Source organism: Centruroides sculpturatus, unplaced genomic scaffold (assembly GCF_000671375.1).
Source record: "Centruroides sculpturatus isolate CEXI.00-Female unplaced genomic scaffold, Cexi_2.0 scaffold170, whole genome shotgun sequence".
In the NCBI taxonomy this organism is placed as follows: Eukaryota; Metazoa; Arthropoda; class Arachnida; order Scorpiones; family Buthidae; genus Centruroides; species Centruroides sculpturatus.
The window spans coordinates 795,255-816,262 of record NW_019384413.1 but is presented as its reverse complement, the minus strand read 5'-3'; the positions used below and the strand labels follow the sequence as shown (position 1 = coordinate 816,262).

The 21,008-nt window shown below is 31.5% G+C and overlaps 1 protein-coding gene across 4 annotated transcripts; it reads right to left on the bottom strand.

The window, feature by feature from the left end:
• Positions 1-3,121: 3,121 nt before the first annotated feature.
• LOC111619098 (ribonuclease H2 subunit A-like) lies at positions 3,122-20,960 on the bottom strand. 4 transcript variants are annotated; one of them, XM_023360755.1, is made up of 8 exons: positions 20,743-20,960; positions 17,904-17,975; positions 6,679-6,805; positions 6,522-6,609; positions 6,315-6,452; positions 5,895-5,979; positions 3,765-3,888; positions 3,122-3,700 (listed from the first exon to the last, which is right to left on the bottom strand). In XM_023360755.1, the coding sequence occupies exons 1-8, from the start codon at positions 20,801-20,803 to the stop codon at positions 3,568-3,570; spliced, it is 828 nt and encodes a 275-aa protein (XP_023216523.1). In that variant the 5' UTR covers positions 20,804-20,960; the 3' UTR covers positions 3,122-3,567. The 4 variants fall into 4 exon arrangements, with proteins under 4 accessions (XP_023216523.1, XP_023216522.1, XP_023216525.1 ...); XM_023360754.1 differs by lacking the exon at positions 20,743-20,960 and adding an exon at positions 18,246-18,574; XM_023360757.1 differs by lacking the exon at positions 17,904-17,975.
• Positions 20,961-21,008: the final 48 nt, after the last annotated feature.

The following is a 21,008-nucleotide window of genomic DNA, read 5'->3' as shown; positions in this document are numbered from 1 at the left end:
TCCTGCCACCTCCAAAATAATAATATTTAAAATGATGTGTATAAAAAAAATTACTTTTGAATTACATAGAAATTTTCACAAATAGAAAAAATTTATTAAAGTTTGTTGGAAACTGCTTACAACAGAAATGCCTTTGAATTGAGTTGAAAGTTTTAGAAAAAAAATGAACCTTCTAACTTAGAAAGTAATTTTTGTTATTTAAATAAAATTAGAGGAGAAGGTGGTATTATGGAACCCCATTTTCGTTATAGTGAATTGTAAACAAGGTATCATAACTACACCCACATTTTTTGTGTGAAAAGTACTGATAAGTATTAAACTAGATGTTCCTAATTGGATTTTTCGCTAGAGTAACTATAAGTATAGTTTTTTGAAGGCTTCTGTACAAAAAGTCAAAAAGTAGGCTTAGGGAAAAAAAGGTGGTAATATGGAACCTTACTGTACGTTTTCAAAAAATGCTTTAATGTATCCAAAAACAAATAGGAAAGTACAAAACATATTAAATAATTACAAAATTATTTACTCCAATGTATTTTATTGCAAAAATGATTTAATAATGATAAAGAAATGTACAAAGAAGAAGCTAATCATTTACAAAAATCACAAATATAATGCTCCTATACTGTTAGGTATCTATTTTTACTTTTTTCATTCATCTACCACATACTTTTACAAAAGTTAGACAGGTTCGATATTAAAAGCACCAATGGGGTCCATATTTCATGCATCGCCATCTTGAATTAACTTATGTCTGTCGAGACCAAACTTTAAAAAACATGAACATCACACAGATTAATATGTACCCCTAAGTCTCTGGAACGGAATACATGCACCAGTGAACCTACAACTACACAATTTATATTTTAAAAATTCACTTAGCATTCAAAACTTGAATTTCGAAAAACACAAATATGCTAATTCACTACGGACAACAATCTAACTGAAGTAAAACGGGTTTTTCCCTTGCTATGGATGTCTGCCTAGTTCAGTTCAGCCACAATCCGCCTTTAATATCAGTTTGAAATGGAGGGGTTCCATAATACTACCTTCTCCCTATATAAATATTTACAATAATAATTTGTCTTATGTAAGTTTTTAAAAAGCAAAGATGGTCAATACTATGATCACTCAATTTGCTTCTTATTTTACTAAAGAAAAATCCTGCTACAGAGAATACCCTTTTTGATTCAATTGGTGTGGGTGGAATAGTCTTTAATGCATTTAAGAGAGGATGGATGTTATGTTTTTTTCACCTGTAACCTGGAAGATTTCTAGTTAGTTTTCAAGATGCATTATACTACTTCTTTTGCCATCTACTATTCTTGATTTTTCTACCTCGACTGCTTTAATAGCAGCATCGAGCTTATAGCCCGATAATTCGGCAGTTTGTTTGGTTTTAATAACCAGGTTTATGATGAAAAACTTCATACTCATTTGTATTCTTGCCCAATTTGCACAACCTGGTATAATGCAGTTATTGAAGCTACTGGGCATGGTTAAAAATTAAGACAGCCTCGGCACAATTATTCCAAATATTAAAGGTTCTGACAAGTAAAGAATTTTCAGAGTCCTGTCACAAATAGGCTATATATTGATTATTGACAATCTGTGACGTGCCATGACAAGCAAGAATTTAAAACTAAAAACAGGAGTCAGTCTCTTTCTACTCACTCGGACCCTGCTATATATTGTCTCAGTGGGATACTCATCTATGAGTATCCCACTGAGACACCTATAGCACCAGATTATCAGGGCCTCAAACTAGCAAATGGTGGATTACCAAGATCATAATGCAAACCTACTCTGTACGAATGCACTATTTAAGGGATGTCAAGATGTGGTTTTTATAAAAGTTTCATTAAAATATTTCAAATGATTAAACTTGATAAATGATAGAGAATTTCATAGGTTTCAAAATAATTCTCTTACAACCGACAACCTTTCAATTGTATAGAATCTGTAACAAAGAATACTTCACCTAATATTTGGATCTAACGAGAAACTGTTTTAATTAATAATCTAAGAGTTCTTAATAAATAAATTAATAATATANTTTATACAGATTATTCCCAAAAAATTATACGTATTTTGGAAATGTTGAGTGGAATTAGTCTAGAATCGGTTAATTTTATAGAAGAAAACCTTTCGAACAGCCTTAGTCCGTAAAGTTCCCACCTATCGGGCTGCGATTGGCTCATTCCTACAACGTAATTTTCGGTTAGTGTGGAACGTATCTAAGTGTTTTAGGGGGGTCTACTGTACTCGAATATTTGTAGTATTGGGAAAAAAGTGGAAAGACAAATTTTTATGACAAATGGATACATAAATCGTAAATTTAAGGAAAATAAATTCTAGATCTTTTTCTGTACCTCATGCGTCTCTCTCATTCATTAAATTTAGTTGTAAATGATGCTACCACAGTAACAGTTAATTTTTTAACATTATACAAGAATTGTACACGTTTTTTTCTACATTCCCTTAGAGATGGGATATACAAAATCGTAATATCACTGGTTTAACATTGAAATCCGTGAGTAATATAAAATGGGAGAGTGGAATAAAAAATATCAAATATTTTAATGGATTTTTAAAACTCCTGTCAACTATACAGAACTATCGTAAAAACATACCAGTAAATTCTTATTGGTTGGGTTAAGTTATAAATCTACTTGTGATTTGCGTAATTGGGCGAGGGTGGCCAAATATCTAGTGGGCAGGCGGCTAACAGCCCAGAACTGGTCCCGGATAGAATTGGATGCATTATATGTGTAGCATCCACCCGAAGTCCTGGGCTTCCACCAGCTAAACTAGTTGAGGTTGGTGCTCTGTAAAGCACATGTGCAAATCTGGCTTTTTGGATGCCGACAATACAGCTCTTCTACTCCGCCACTAATATTCGAATATACAATAGTGATCTTATTTTTTTTTTCATGTGTAGTATAGAAATTTGTAATAAGATACATAATGCAATAAATAAATTAATAATATATTACTGTCTGTTACTTCTTTAACATATTGTGACTCATTAAATCTTTATGTTACACTAACAGAAAATTGCAGTTTGTGTGTGTATTTGGAAAGACAGTTATTTTATATTAATTCATGAATTCTTACAAGTTGATTTTATGTAGAAAAGAAATTCAGTTTATTGGTACTCTTAAGTAGTAAGAAATTGGCCATTAAATGGAACAACAGAATCTGGCAACTTACAGAAGCAAATTGGCCTTATATGGACAAGTTTCTTGTACATTAAATAACATTTTTGGATGGGACATCCGGTCAGTGATACTGATATACCACTTGAAAGCAGTCCACACAAAAAGTTTTGTGCTACTTGGCAGTGGGATTTGACGTCTCCGTACCCTAGATATGCTTTTTACATGAGCGTCAGTGGTGTATACCTTTGAAATACAGGATTTCAACAGGGAAAGTGAAAAGATAAGACCGAACGGTTCCACTTGGTAATGTAAGTAAAGTAAGTACAATGTACAGACCCGTCCTTCAGTTTTAATGCCAGGGCAAAAATTAAAATTGGGCATTTTTGTTTTTGATATTCACTTTGCCAATTCATAAATTCTGTACTTGACTTAAATGCCTGTCTTTAAAAAAAGAATGATCTTTGCATTTTTTAGGAGATGACTTTCTCTTTCCAAAAAACTTTCGAATTGATGGAGTAGAATCGCATTCCTCTTCGTCGCTCCTTCAAAATATAATGTTTATGTTTATTCAAATTATTTTGGAATCAAATAGTTTAAAATGCTTACCATTCGACTTCAACGGCTTTCTCTTGTAGAATCTTATTGGCTGTCGACCAGCTGAAGCGTACGAGTTGCGGGTATCCAAATATGGGATCTAAACTTTCAGTTAGAAACTTTTTTGTGGCTGGATCTAATTTGAAAAAAAAAATTTTTTAATTTAATTAGGAAAGTAGTTAAAATTCTAGAATATGACAGATATACAGTAATTCTAAATTAACAAGTCAACTTATATAGCATTTATAGAATTAATCTTTAAAAATTATTTAATTCCTCATTATTTAGCAGAATTAAGCAATAGAAAGAATTTATTCAAACGATAGCTTGTGACAAGAGTATTGATGACCATGATAACTACTAATAAGGGCAGACTTACACAGCTTGTATCATTTTTATTTTTAGTTAATATAGCAATGTTAGGGTAGTCAAACTTCTTGAGCAATGCTGACCTTTCTCAAAAAATTTGCCAGTTGTCAAAGATGTAAGAATGCCACAACTGATGGGAGACGTTCTGCCTGCCAAACTTAGTAAATGTAAAAGAATCATCTAGTAACGATAATATCTTGCACGGAAATACATGTTGCATTAGGCAAGATTTATTCTATTCGAGGACCAAACTGTTTAGCATGTATACGTGTATTGTTTTGCCACCAGTCCTTGAAATCATTGATGGTTTTGACTGATATTGATGTGATAACAGTCCTCGTATAAATCTGCCTTAATACGTCGTGATGCATAGTATCGACTATTATCCATAATAAGGGCCGTACAACTAGACCAAATTTATGCTTATTCCAGGTGGGCCAGACCCACGAGGTTGATCAGCACCAATAAGATAAATGATGTCATTTGCTATCAAATTATTTGGATGGGACAGGTATCTAGGTCACACAAATCCAGATAATCTGAATATTTATTAACCGTAAAGATGCATACAATTTTTTAATAGTCATAATAAATCATAACGGTAATCGTCCAGCATTGCTTGTCTACTGCCAAATAATAGCAACTAGAATATAACCAAACTAAGAAATGTTTGATTATATGCTATAGTAATTTAAGTTACCATACAAGATGCAAACAACAATTAATATTTAAAGCACCGGTCACGACTGACTGAGCATCATCGGTCATACACTAAAGCCAATAATCGAAAGGAGAGTTTTGAGCTTTTTTAACTGTAGAATCTTGCTTATTAAAATCTACATAGTTTAACTCTATATGTTTTGCATCTATAGTTTCCTGAATCTTGATTGCAATAACATGATTTCTTCCATTCTGTTTCCATCTCAGATTTTGGCTTTTGGAGAGCATTTATTAACATAATTGCTTTACTGATAAATATTTGAACTTTTCTTCTTACTCAGGTTCCCACTTTTGCAGGTTTTACTGTAGTTAAAAACAAATAGAGTCACTTAGTTTGCATTCTTCTCACCGATCAAGTTTGGCAAATGAGTCTTGAAGTAAACCTTGGGCACATGTAGGTGGCAAGCCAATGAGGGTTCAACTTATGGCTTGAAGTGTATTGTTATTAGCTTGCTTACCACCTAGATGCAGCCCTTGTGACCTCATTCCAGTTCCAGACTGCAGTATAAAGTATAATAATTTTAATGTATTTTGAGATGGTCAAATTATTAACTATTTTCGGTCTGTCACGCAATCTATGAGCTATCATTATAATCTTTTGTGTCTACCAGTATATATGGTCTTTGTTGTTGTGGCAATGTGGCAATCCACATTTATGGTTCAGTGCTTCTTTAAATAGATATTTTAAACTTAAGGTTAATAAATTTATACTTTCTTTGCTTTTAAAAAGCAAGTATCAGTCTGGTGGGTAAACAAAAAGGCATCGTCATCTTTCTTTTAAAATACAAAATGATCTGACCTCGGGTTACTCAGAGTTATGGAATGACACCTTAAGAACTTTGTTCGTTGCCAGCGTCATCTGTAATTAGAATTGCTTGCATTGCAAATGGAAAATATACATTAGCATTTGCTTTTAATACTTGCATATTTTATTATTAAATTGGCTTTCTCAGTTAAATTCAGTCAGAATGCTTAGATATTGCAGTTATAAAGTTTTTTTGTAGGTTAAGATTAGACTTTGAATATTCTAATTTAAATAGTTTTAATATTTACCATTAGGATAACCAGAACCGTATTCAAAATCCTCATCCCAGTTCTCTCGGAAATTCCAACTTCCAATTACTCTGTCTCGCGCCACCTGAAAAAACAGACATTTTAATTTGTAAATTTGGGAAATTGATTAAAATATATTTAAAAAGGTATATTTATATATATAATTTCAAAAACTTTTAAAAAGAAAAGTCACTTTAAAATAACGAATATAAAAAAAATTACTCTGATCTTTTCAACGGTCTCTTTTTTTATTGTTGAAGAGATGTAGTACTTACACCATATGCATTTTGAACTGAATCAACAGTTCCTCTTCAGTGGTAGGAATACACAATAATAATGTGAAAAATCTAGTATTCAAGAGTAACGAGATTTTAAATTCTCTGGAATGCAGGACTCTTCTGCGAGGGCTCAAAAACTCACCTTTGCACAGATACTCGCAGCACTAACGATGGGATAAGTGGAATCTGCCTGTTTTGCCACGGTTATTTTCAAGTCGGGAAATATTTCTGACAGTTTGCTCTGATATTTTTCTGCTATTCCGACCGTATCGAGGTAGACCTTAGAAAACAAAAAGAAAAGTTACAAGAAGATCCAATTAGGATTTGGAAAGTAAACGTTTTTATATACCTCGTCGGCATTTATGCCGGCTTTGATTACTTGTTTAATGAGACCGATGGCAGAATCGTGAGATGATTCGTTCAAGTTATATTTGCATCTGAATAATAAATTTAAAAGCTTTTGAAGTAGATGATAAATTTATTAAAATATAAAAAAATAATGGTACCTTTTTAACATGCTGTTAGATATAGTGTTTGGAGAAATTATTTCCAGCATCCATCCTATGAAATCGTTATTTTCGTCAATAATTCTGAACAGCCGCTCTCTATTTTCTTCCGTCAGCGTTTTCGAGTCTGTTTTCAAGAAAATTCTTTGCTATAGAAATATATATAAAGCTAATAGATAGAAACAGTTTACAATACTTTCACCGATATTATTTAAGTTTCATCTCTTATAACTATGAGTGACCAAATGTAACTATGAGAGTAGACTAAGCCCTGTTGTGTGTCACAAGAAATACTGTAAGGAACCAAGTCCGAACGTTATTTTTATTTACTTTTATTTTGCTTATTATTCTATTTTTGTTTGGGGCTTATGTTTTGTTAGGACGAAGGTTTCCTCACCATTCACCTTAGTAACTTAAAAATAGAAGAGGTGAATTCCTGATAGCAACGAGCTTTGGTGAGCTTCGTAGCAGTGATCGAGAGAGGTGTCCGATTGGATCAAATAGTTCCAAGGCGATTTTGAAGTTATTCGATTTGTGGATCAACAATTATAGAAAGGCTTGAGAGTTTGAGGAAATAGGTTCCTAGTATATTGAGGTGACGATTAGGATCTTTAAATTATAAGAATTATTGTTTATAAGTTAATTCTTTGATTTTGTCGAATTCCAAAGGGGAATAGAATTAAGTTAGAAATAGATTGATTTGAGTTTGTCAGTTTGATTCTTGTTGAATTTCATTGAATAAATTATTGTTTGATTTTTACTACATACTGTATATAGTTTATTACTAGAAGTTTAATTAAATATTTGATTTTGTTATTGACAAACTTTGTCATTATTTAATTCGGTGCACGCTTAAAGTCCAGGCCTGGCACACTAACACGAATCTGTGTAAAGTACCCGTTAGGGAACGGCTATTTCCGGCACACAGTAGTATCGATAATCGTTGGAAAAGTCGGAAAAATAATATAGTACTTTACAATACTTAAATCTCAAACATTTATTTTTATGGACTTAAAGGATAACATTTGAAGATCTAAATAAATAACAGTGTATAATGAAACAGTTGGGTGACTTCTGGCAATGCAAAATCTATGCTTCTCAAGTAAAGTTTTTGTTTGAACACACTGTAGATTTTGAATACATGTGGTCTGTTATTTGAAATTTATATTATATACACACAAGTCATGTCATCCCCATTATTGTTCTTATAAAGGAGATAATGAACATATATATGTTTGTTGGTAACACTTTATAATTTACTTGACCAGAATGTCAGTATGAGCTAAACTGTGACCGTGGCAGAGTCTGCTATGGCACAGAGTTTGCCAAAATGTTTTGCAGAGGTAACCTGACTTCATAAGAGAAAAGTGTCCTGTTGCTTCAATTTTTGTTAGCTGGACAAGTGGATTGGCAGTGGATTTGAAGCATCCTAGCACATTTTTCAAGGCCACCAAGAAGTCCCAACCTTATAATCCCCAGACAACCACAAAAGGCAACACACAAGGGCCCAAGATTTTCCAAACATACCATTGTGTTGTCAATATCTCTTGTATCACTCTCATACAAAATGGCTCCCAGACCAGCATGCCAGCAGTGAGGGCAGTGTACCACTTGATGGCCATTCTGTATATGTAATATACAATTTGATGTACAGCAAAGGCAAATCTTGATTTATTGCTACTGTTTATTTGCTGTTTCTTGCCTCTGAAATTGGTATTAAATCTAAGTATGATGCTAAATTGAAGGATCTGAATGAGAATTATACACAATAATAAAGTCTAAATGCAAGTTTAAGATTTATTTACTGGCACAATGAAGTGACTTTTCTTCAACACTAGGCAAGTTTCAATCTTTATTCAGTTAGTCTAACTGAATAAAGATTGAAACTTGCCTAGTGTTGAAGAAAAGTCACTTCATTGTGCCAGTAAATAAATACATAAATACAACACGGTTTCGACAACAACAAGCAAGTTTAAGAGTTTAAAACTCACATAATTGGTGATGATGATGATAATAATTGAAATGAAAATGCAAATTTAACTATAAGTTCAACTTAGATCCCGAATCCTTAAAAATTTTTACAGGCAATCTGGCCCAGACACATTGGATCTATATCACAGTATTAGCATAATATTACAAATGGGATAAGCTACATAAAATTGTTCAAGAGGAAAACTGAATTTTGAGGTCTGTTTTATGGGACATGAACCAAATGGGCCCACTGGCACTCTCTATCTTCATCTAAATGTTCTACGAATGAGATAACTGACAAATTGGATAAACAAAATACAACTGTGCTAACTGTTCAATGGGGGAAATGAAATTAATTAAAGTTACTCAATGGTCTCATTTTTGTTTGAAAATATGTCTTTATATAAAATATACTGTACAAATGTAACATAGAACAAAAGCATTTTGTAACCATCAAACATAGTCTGCATCAGTTAGAGTTACAATCTCTGCTTGGAATAATTTCAGTTTATCCTGTCTACAAATTGCGCGCACAATTTTTGATTGTGTAGAAGACAGAAAAATCTCTAAATTTGACTTTCTGATGTCTATTGTTTTATGCATTTATTTATATCAAATATTGTGAGTAAAAACAAATACAGTGAAACCTCGCATAACGAGTAAAACAAATTTGTAAAAAATGACTCGCTTAATGAGCGATGTTTCGCATAATGAGTGACGAGAAGGGATATCCCGGATTGTGCGCATGCTCCATCAGTCTGTGTTTAGCATGTGTTTTGCTAGCATCTTAGTGTTGCTTGTGATCACACATTTTTTCAAACTAGTGTTCATACATATTACATAAAAACATCAACAACCGTAGCTCGTTATATAATAAACATGCCAAACAATATGCCAAATTCTTGGGCTATGTGAAGACTATAATTAAATATTAGAAATTGTTTAATTTGATTAGAGGTAGGCAGTTATGTACCATCTTGTATTAAATATAATGATCAATTCCAGAAATGTCTAAATTAAAAATTAATTATTTATAATTATTAAATTTAATATGAGATGATAGTATAACTGCCTACATCTAGTCAAATTAATTAATTGCTAATATTTAATTATAGCCCAAAAATTTGACACATTGTTTGGCTGTTTATGAGAGATATTTTTTCAATTCTTTTGTTTCCTGCAAATCGAATTTGCATTCCAGGTTGGTTCATTCTGCACTAGAAGAAATGATGATGATGATGATGATGATGATTCATGCTCCTTAACAATGTACATTGTATAATTTTCTTTGAATAAACATTATATATAAAATATTTGACTATTTTTTCATCATGGAATGCATTATCATATTTTACATTAATTTATAAGGGAAAATTGTTTCGCTTAACGAGTGTTTCGCATTACGAGTAAGATTCTGGAACAAATTATGCTCATTAAGCAAGGTTCCACTGTATAGCAAAATGATAAACAATACTTAAAACTTCATAAACAAGGCAAATGAAACCAATTTCCAGTACAAAATTGGTTTCATTCACCTTTTTATTTAGTATACCCAATTTCATGTTGATGATCTATAAAACTTCAAGTGATGCTCTCTCAGCATGTGACACCACTGAAGAATCTTTAAGTTAACCGTAGTTCCTTTCTTACTAGCTTTATAAATTTCAGGTTAAGTCATGTCATAGACTTAAATATTTTGGAGTGACTTATAGATCTTTGGACACTAAAACCAGGAACATCAATACACACCATTAAGAAGTGCCTATGTACTGTACATCTGCTTTGGCGGCAATTGCTTGTTGCAGCGATGTTGACATTTCTACCACTCTCTAGAGAAAAAACAATTATATTGGCATTTCTTTTGATTCTTACACTTACTACATCATACATCACTCTATGACATGACTTAAATATTTGGAAGTCCCAAAATTTTTATAAGGCTAATAAAGTGATCATGATTAACTTTAAAGATTCTGCAAAGGTATCATATGCTCAGAGAGCATTAATTGAAGTTTTATAGTTTTTTTTATTTATCACCATTTTGCTTTATTTGTATCTCTCTACATTTTATTTTCGTAAATGCACTTTATCACTTGGTAATCGGCCAACGGTAAAACAGGATGAATAAAATTTATATATTATCCTCCATTTCTGAGAATAAGAAAAGTTCTTTGTAAAATTCTTACTGGTAACACAATAAACATTCGAATGAGATATTTTCATATTTCCAGAAACTAGTTTGATACAACAGGTATAGAAATAGAATTATAATACTTTCTTACTTAAATGTTATCACGTTACAATAGCAGAAATGTTCCTACTGGATTTTTGTTTGTCAGTTGGCAGCGGAATATTTATTTACTTTGAGACTAATATTTCACGAGTTTAAAAGTGTAAAGAACATTAACAACTATAATTTTAATCCTTTAGACATGCTTTTATATTACTGCAAATGTATTCTTGATATTTTGTTCCATGTTAACAATACTAAATTTTAATAATTTTCTATTTCCAAATTACCTAATTGAAAAACAGAATTTATATAACAGTAAACATCATTAAATTTTTAGTGATAAGTTATCTCAAAAATTTTAATGCAATCCCTTTTATTTATAAAACGATAAACATTGTTCCGACTGTGCATGTTTTTGATATAACAAAAACATTTCTGAATCATTACAGGCTGGAAGTCAAAAACAGTAGAAATGTTGGCCTGTTTGTTACTCCAAACAACCCAACTTTAAATCGGAATCGAATCCTTAAGCTTTCAGATTATTTAACCCGAACGTGTCATTGTCACTTGTCATCCTGCAGTCTTCACTGTGGGACCGACCAAATGATTCACGGAAAACATTCCTCTTCAATCCTATCGAAGAAAGAAAGTTGGAAATGAGTCTTTGATAGTTGCTGAATAACTTATGTTTCTGAGTTTGAGATTTATCACTGTAAACATAAAGTGTGGATGCTCTCTGTTGATAAAATTTTACAGTATGCCAATAAGATAATTTTAAAAACCAACAGAAAAATTCCTGCTATTTTTGAACCGTTGAGAGCCGGTTTTCACAAATTTTGTAAGGTATTATTTTGTTTCCTTTCCGAGAATGCATCGCATCACTGAACTTGCCATTACAACTGGCATTTTACAACTAATACATTGCAACAATTACATTAATTAATATTTCACACTGACTACAAGACTAATTTTTTATATTTTTGAACTACTAATATTCTATTTTTAAACTTTTTTCTTCTTGATTCTTTTTGAAATTAGGAGAAGAAAATTTTACATATTCTTTTGAGAATCCGACTGACACTCAATTCTGGGTCCCTTTATCATTGCCACTGTCAATAATTTTCTATTAGTTTGGAAAAGAAAGCATAATACTTGAAAGATTATATCATAAAATGAAAACAATATGCCGAATTCTGAGTATATACGCATAAGCTTTGTCTAGTTATAAATAAAATTTTAAAAATATTCAAAGAATTGGAAACAAATTTTACTTTTTATCATAAGGAGGCAGATTCAAAAGTTTTGTTTAAAATATATGTATATACAGTTTAATAAATTTTCTTCAGCCTGCTCTAATACATTATCAGATCCAATTTAATCTTTTTATTTTACTATATTAGTAACTTCATTTTTAATTTATTGATTAGATAATTTCAAACTATGATATAAATTTGCTTTAGCATTGTTCAACATTAAAAAACATCTGTCCATTTTTAATCTAGCAGATGTTTTTTAATACCAAAACCATAAGGCATAACCATAACTAAAACCATTTAGACTCAAGTTTGTTAGCCAAACTTGAGTCTAAACTGTTGGATTACTTTTTGGGCATCAGTTTAAGTCAAATTTGGATATTTAATTAACTTAAAATTATCTTCAATACAGTTAGAAATAATCTGATAATTTATTTATTATGGAAGGCCTATTAAGAAGGCCGAAAACGTTTGTACTCCAGTTAATAAGGCTAGAAATTAGTGAGAAAGGTTTTGTGCTGATAACCAAATTTAATGCTAAACAAATGGTAAACTCATTAAAATAAAGGTAGGAAGAGGTGGAAACAAAAATATGGGATGGATTAACAGTTATATGGAGTTACACTAATCAATAATTATGAAATAAATATCTTGATAGTGATTTTTCTTACATCATAAAGTCATGGCCTTTCTTGTACTAACACAATTTCTCCTCCATTTTGCTCAAAGAATATTGGAATTTGCAATTTTTTACTGTCATTGTCTGCACGGCTCTTCTGTAAGACAGAATATCGAGCCTTAATCAAAAATTATCACCCGTAGTTGCATGTTGGAGTAAGTACAAAAGACCCAATAACTGACTATTGGGTAGCCAAGCGGTTAAGGCATCGGCCTACTGCTCCGAAGGACCGAAGAACAAGTGTAGAAGGTTTGAAAAACCCCAGTAATTTTCAGGAGTGGTCCATCGTGAATATGTAGGGCCTCATCATCTAGCTACCCATTATGAATCTGGCCAAACCAAAGATAGATCTGATTAAAAAGTCAGCTGACTTAATGGTTACTTTATCTTTTTATGGCCCGAGAAGAGTACGTTAATGGTAGATAATTGAAGTAACTCATTCCTTTGACATTCTGAGAAATGAGAATTTCAATTGAGACAGCTACCTTACAGAGTCAACGGAAATGAAATTCATATATATTAAATACGACTGAATATAAATTTATATATTTTTTATTTCATGATTATTATTTATAAAATAATATTCAACACAAAGCAACTTTTATTGATTTATATATTAGTTAAACAACAATTTTAACCTACAGTTTGTTATTGTTAACATGAGAAGTGGACAGACTACCAAACAAATTCGATTAATGTCGAATCAATAAGATATTTCGCAAAATACTGCTTGCTTAAAACTTTCAATAAGGCTTATTTTTATCATGTTATCTACTTCATTTTTCTGTAAACAGACTGACACATACTCATAACACACTCACATATCTTATATCTGTACTATCAGTTGAATATTTATAAAGTTATCTATATGATAAAGCGTAATCTTTTTTTTTGTGATAATTATATCAGTAAAAAACAGATTTTGCTTCATTAGAAGAAAAATAAGCACAATTGTATATTTATATTTAAGTTATTTTTTATAAATTGCATCTTATGAATAAGAGTCACTAAAAACAAAATGAAAAAAAAACCTTAATTCCAGAAAATTACTTAAAAACAGACATTTTTCTACTTATTTCCATCAGGCAACATACTCAAAAGTCCAAAATCAATCCTTTTTTTTCAAGTGTTTTGCCTGGTGATGACCTGAAATCGGTAAAAACACCTGTTTTTGAATAGTTTTGGTGGAATTAAGAAAGTTTATTTTTGTTTTATTTGTTCTTTTAACTGCTCTCCAGTTGAAAATCATACAATAGTCACACTAGACGGAGCTTATAAAATTCACTTTCATTATTACTTTCCCAGCTGTTAAATATAACAGAGGGAAAGTATGGAGATTGATTTTTAAAAGATTGGGGGAGCCATTTTTTGACCAATTTATATTAATAATTACTTTAGATCCTTACATACTTTAAACATTTCAAACAACAGATTATTGCCAGTTGGATAATTGTTGTTGCAGTTAACATGTTTTGTGATAAAATGTGAATCACTTGTTTTTTAGTGTTCATGAATCATGAAAACAAAGAAATGACGAAGACAAGCTCAGTGAATATTGGAGATTTTGGCTCCAGTCGTAAAGAATACTGGTTGCACAATGTTGGTAGTGTATCACCTAGCCATGTTGTGACAGAGGAATGTTTTTTTCAAATGTCACAATTGAGGATGTCCAAGAATCGCTGCACACGCTACCTTACTCGGAGAGAAATACAAATGAAATGAGCAATTACTATTATTGTGACATCGTCACAATGCCAAGCTGCAATTTTTAATCATTTTTTAAATTTATTTAATTTAAAATATATGCTTTCCACCTCAAATTAGTAGTGGCTTGTCCCCATACATCATACTTTCCCTTTAACAATAGATTCATCTATCTAACACCTTTCCGGGAAAAATTTTTGGATTGAAATAGCATGACTTCCAGTTTGCATTGGAAGTTCTTATATAGTTAACTGGGGTTCATGCCCTCAAGGTTTCCATACTTGATCTCATCTTTCATCTATCTAACTCCTTTCTCGAGATTGAGGAGAGACGGATAGATGGACTGTCGACAGTGGAATTTGTAGGTCTACAATTTTTTCAGATTGCAGCCCAATATGAATTATTGCCTTTCAACATGACTTGTTTCAGAACAATTCTCAATGACAGACTATTAATAAGAAAATCTACATTCAAAACTGAGACCAATAGAAACAAGATCAGCACTTATAGAGGCTGGTTATGAGATTTCACAGATGGCATAACAGATTTCTCCAGAAAATCCATAAAAACTAGTAACAGAACAATCAATTAAACGAGACAGGGAAATTAAAAATGTAATAAAAATTGGAGACACATTATTTTGCTTTTGAGATACAGTGGGGTCAAAATGACAATGTCCAAAGTAGTTAGCATGAGCATGCACAATTAATTTTATTCTTTTTATGCCAGTAGTGGCAAGTGATCATCATAGCTAGCTCCCGAAACATTATTATTGCCATACAAGCACGTTGACTCAATTCTTAGTTCATGTTCAGAGAGAAAGCAAACTACACCTAGTTTATATTTCAAGGCTATTGTTAGATAGTAGCCATTACATAAGTTTATTTCAGTTTTATTGATTAGGTTATCCGTTAATCAGTGCCAAGCAAAGTGTATAATTTGCAAAATTAGATCATCCAGAAAGATTAAATGTGATTAGCATTTTGCAAAGCTGATAAAATAGTGAAGTAAATGTTCAACTTTCACTCAATCAGAATTATGCCTATTAAACATGGATGCAAAATAAATATAATAAGCCATGCTTGTTTATTATTAAACATAATAATGACTTCCTTAAAAGTATTTGTTAATCTGCAAAATTGAAATGATCATAACTCTAAGGGTACAGTTAAAACTCATAAGATCGTTGTACTTTGCCTTCTGATTTTCCCTGTTATTTGTATATTCTGAGATTTTTGTAATTTTAGGTAGTTTTGAACCCATCCACTTCAATTATTGTGATTTGTGACCCTACTGTACATGTTTTGACAAACTATTCTTAGTCATAGATGAGGTTTATTGATGTAGTTGCTAATATTTTGTATGATAGATGATATACTAAATAATGTAAATAGTCAACAAGTTTGTTATTAATACAGACTTTTTGGTTTTTGACCTTTGAATGCATTACATATTTATATTTCTTTGCTATATTATTAGAGAGAATGTAGCTTTTTGTAGGAAATCTTTATTTTCATCTATTAGGACTTAGTTGTTGGCTTAACGTACCTATTTTTCATCATATTATTTACATAAACGCCAGTATTGGATATTTATCTTCATTTTCTGATATAGTTTTTGCATATTTCAAAAAAGAATGGTAATAGACACAGCCTTAAAGTCAAATTTATTATTTTGGATTTAGTTGTCTGTGAATTCATCTTAATTTTGAAACTGTTATTTTATAAATATTAGAAATAGCTCAAATTGGTGAATGTCTGTCTTCATTTCTTCAAATTTCTAATACTTTTTGTCTATACTGTATATTTTGTTGAATGTGTTCTTATGATCTACATTCTTACTAAGCTATAATATGCTTTCTTACTACAAATAATTAGTAGTTTTCTAACAGTCATGGATTGTTATTGAACAACCTGTTATTTCAAAAATAATAATAATAAAAAGAAAAACAGCCAAAGTACAAAGTACATCACATGTGCATTACTGTATAAGTAACAACTGGAAAACAGCCGTAGAAGACTTGGTAACAGATTCATCTAGGCTTCCACCCTGCCAACTTTGAGAAACCTGGGTGCATTCCAGATTGGAAATACAGTAGTTTTTATATGCAATTTGTCCCATCCCTCATCACCCAGTCACACCCGTTGGGGTCTGGCCGAACAATGACAAGTGCATTAAAGAATGACCCCATCGTCGTTCAGCCAAACAGGCCCCCTTGACAAGACAAAGTCAAAAATAAAAAAGTTAAACTACGGCATAGGTAATCATCATTAGTTTTGAAGCCATCAAACAGTTAGTTTTGTCTGTAATTTTTAAGTTGTCGATATTTTATATTTTTAAATAACAGTAACAACTTGTTACTGTTAGTTACAAATAACTACTTAGTCATCACTAGTTTCTAAGTTAAATTCTCTCTCTTTTTTTTTTATCACAAGTTTTAGTAAAAAGAAGGTGTCATTGTATGGTCATTCTTTCTGGAACACAGTTTGCTCCTTTCCTAATATATTTTTATAGAGCTGGCTTAAAATTGACCCAAGAAGGTTTTGCAGTCTTTATTGTGGAGACTGATTCCTCTGTAATCATTGCAATCATTAATACAGTTATTAAAGATTGGGACTAATAGAGCAAGTTGCTACTGTTCCAATGTAGTTTAAATTCACGAATTCCTATGGAGATTTTAAGACTGTCACCCACGTATTCTATATGCCAAATATGTGCAAGTCTGGCATCAATATATCAAATCCAGAGGCCCTCCCTTTGTCGTCGGGTTGCCCTTTTCTTCATCCTCAAAGATGCTTTAAAGTTTCGTTTTATTTTTAAACTAGTTACTCATTTTTATCACAGATAAATTTTTTACTGATGACAAATTAAAATGAAAATATTTTTGCATATTCTAAAGCCATGTCTTCTTTTATCCGTTTTTACTGTCACAACTAGGTGCATAGACAACGCTAGGCATTTCTGACATCAATCTTTATTCGGGAATATCTTGTCGGCCGAGACGATTTTCGGGCATAAGCCCCTCTTCTGTCGGCATTTCTTGTAAGGAGGTGTTAATTGTTATATCTTGTTTAAAATTACTTATTTACAGTTAAAATTTCTTGGCTTTTAGGTGCTATTAAGAGTAAAGTATGTATGTATGATGCCCTTTTTATAGTCTGCAGGCACCACTGATCAAAATCAATGTTACACTATCCGGAACCTGTGACCGGTGCTCTACGCGTATATATTGTATATCGCTTGACAAACGTTTCCGAGCGATATACAATATATACGCGTAGAGCACCGGTCACAGGTTCCGGATAGTGTAATGTTGATTTCACCCCGGTGCTGAAAGTAGAACAGTTCCTATTGATCAAAATCATGTAGTATATATAAAAATTACCTGCAAATTTTAATTCTTCTAATTTCTGAAGGCAAGAAATGGGGCAGTAAGCTACAGCATACACCATTGGACCTAAAATTTATCAAACAATATGATTTTTAGACAGTGATTTAAGAAATGGTAAAGCTGTTGTAGTTCTGAATGAGAGGTTTGGACCTTCCCATAAAATTTTAGATCCCTGAACGTTTCTCGTGTCGCGGGCCCCTAAAACCCCCCACATGACGATGGACCACGTGGACCCTCGCATAGTTCCGCGAACTTCCTGGGTTCCGCGAATCACCGGTTGAGAAACGTGGCTCTATACCACCTCATTCAGCAAATTATATACTTAAATACACTCACCAAGTACAGGACCCCGTCCGGCTTCGTCGATACCCAAAACACATTTTTCCTTTTTAGTAATTTTCGGAACTTTTGATATAATTAACTTATTACTACTATTATCACTTTGAAAACTCGATAAGTCCATAATTTTTACCGCCAACAACTATGTCGGCGGAGTGATTTCTTCTACCATTCAAAATTTCAAATTTTTACGGGGCGACGACGAAACGTCATCATTCAACATAAAATTTTAGTTGTAAATTTGTTAATTATATAAAAATCTTATCGAAATTTACATTATTTAAATAATTCGCGTTAAAATTAAGACTTATTTAATAGAAAATACACTTCTTAATTCGCTTAACTTACGTACTATTTCTCAATACGGATGATTACCATCGGCGAGTTGTTTTCTAAACTTCTCCCGTGACGTATTTACGTGACGTCCATTTTCATTGGTTGATATTTTAATGTCGTAAACAAATTTGAAAATAAATAATCAATTTCGTGGCTGCGTGTGTGTGTGTGTGATATATTTGGTGTATTTAAGTTAAAACTTTTATAATTTTATACGAAAAATTCAGCAATATTTAATAAATTTTTTGATGAAATATTTTTATAATTTAAAACATTTTGTAATTATTTACACATTAATTGCACACATAAGTGCATTTAACATAGCATAATGTTTTTACGATGTAAAAGCTGCTGTAAATGGATAATGAAAGGATTTCATTCTCATAAAACCAAATAGAATACTTGAAAATCTGGTTTAATTTTAGAATTAAATCTAACAAGTTTATATAAATTATGTATTTTTTTTTTCTGTTAAATATTCTAAAATATATATTTTATATGTATTTAACTTTTTTTTACACGTTTAAATTTATATGCAGCTATCGTTAACCCGTTATCATTAATTTAAAAATTGATAAGAGGCTTTAAATTGTTTAAAACCATATTTTTATCTTTAAAAATGCTAAAAAAAGACTCTTGTGTTGGTATAGGTTTTTATAGAATTCATGCACTGGTCAAGCCATTTTAAGTGTATTGATATATTGAAGAGAGGCACGAAATGCAGCGCGTGTTGTTCTTAACACTATAAACAACAGCTCGAAAGAAATGCCTGTCTAGAGATAATTTAAAATGGCCCGAAGGAAAATTATCAAATCGAAATATTTATACCAAGGCTTTCTTAGTACCACTTTACTTTATAGGTTGAAGATAATCAGATACGTGTACCGTACATATCCGGTACAAAATACAGAAAATCACCCATCCACGAAACAAACAGTGACTCCCACGCATTAATTCTTATTAGTCATACTAATTACACGAAGGAAGAGAATTTTCAATGACCTAATTATCAAAATCTAACTCGTCATTTATATTATTTTTTATTTTTCTTCGCATCATAGAACTCACGTAACGCGTAATTATAATAAATAAACAACTCGTTAAGTATTTTTCTATTTACGAAGCGTCGTTTCCCTTATAAAAGTATTAAAGAAAATTTCTCAACTTTTTTTAAAAGAATAATCTCTTTTAATAAGGTAAATGCCAGATACGTGAGGCAATAACCGTGACGTCATTACGTTTGAAATCTGTTCAAAAAATCTTACAGACAATAAGCCTTCGTTTCAAGGTCGCTTTTATTTATCTAAATAATTTAAGAGTGTATTGTAAAAGATTAGCTTAAGTAACTAAACGATAAGTCCCGTGATAGTGAGTAATAACCGGTAATCTGTACGTTATAGTAACAATTTTAGTAAAAATAACCATTACAATCCTCTCCGGAACGATAATAAAAGAAGGGTCTCAGCCGTGACGCCATTTGCCTGGTAAAGGAAGATAATGGACGATGCCGGGTTTAGAACAATATTAAAATTTATGTAAACTGTAACTTTTATTGGTATTTCTATATCGGGATAATGCGTTTTATATTAGAAAGTTTACATTTATATAAATAACGAATCCGTAAAAGGAAAAGTATTGAATCATTCTTACGCGATAAATGATGTAACGCAACGCATCCGCATGGTAACAAATAGTTTCCTGTTATTTATCCGAGAAAAAAAATCTGGATTAAAGTTAAACGTTATACATTAATTTTTCCTAAAATTTAATTTTGCCGAGAGAAAAATGAAGGTGTAAACATCTGTACGACACGTCTACCGCGATACGATCGATTTATATATTTTTTCCGAATTCTTCCTAACTTTATTCCTCTTTGTTTGATCATTGCAAAGTATTTTTAAATATCTAATATTTCGAGAAATAAAAAAAAGTATGCAATCTCGGTAGATAATTGCTTAAGTATTTCGTTTAAATTCGCAATCGATCAATCGTCTCTTCACATGGATATCGCATGACGTCATAAGAATGTTATCTCCAGACATCATTACAAAGTGTCATCATTAATTATACTTTAATCTTTATTAATAACAATAATTTCACAATTATAACTAATTAAATGGATAAATTAAAATTAAAAAAATTCAATAATTAAATTTACGTAATGAATTCGGTTGATAATTAAACCTTTCTTCTTTCGGTGCTAGTCTCGCAGTTATCATTTACTCTTAAAGAAGCAGGGGTCGCTGTCTTCTTTTTTATATTTTACTTTAAACAAATTTTCCATTTTATACAACAAAATGTATTTAACTTTTTTTTTGTATCGTTTAATAATAATTCGTACAAAGCGAGAACGAGATGGAAGACGTAGACGACGCCATTTAACTATTATCTGCTGACGTAATTGCGTGTGCGGAATCACTTCCG

Coding starts and splice junctions, on each gene's coding strand:
- LOC111619098 (XM_023360754.1), bottom strand. CDS start 18,372: ATGGACTTATCGAGTTTTCAAAGTGATAATAGTAGTAATAAGTTAATT. Junction 5,980..6,314: donor CTGCGAGTATCTGTGCAAAG/GTGAGTTTTTGA, acceptor CTGTTTTTTCAG/GTGGCGCGAGACAGAGTAAT. Junction 3,701..3,764: donor AAAGCCGTTGAAGTCGAATG/GTAAGCATTTTA, acceptor TATATTTTGAAG/GAGCGACGAAGAGGAATGCG.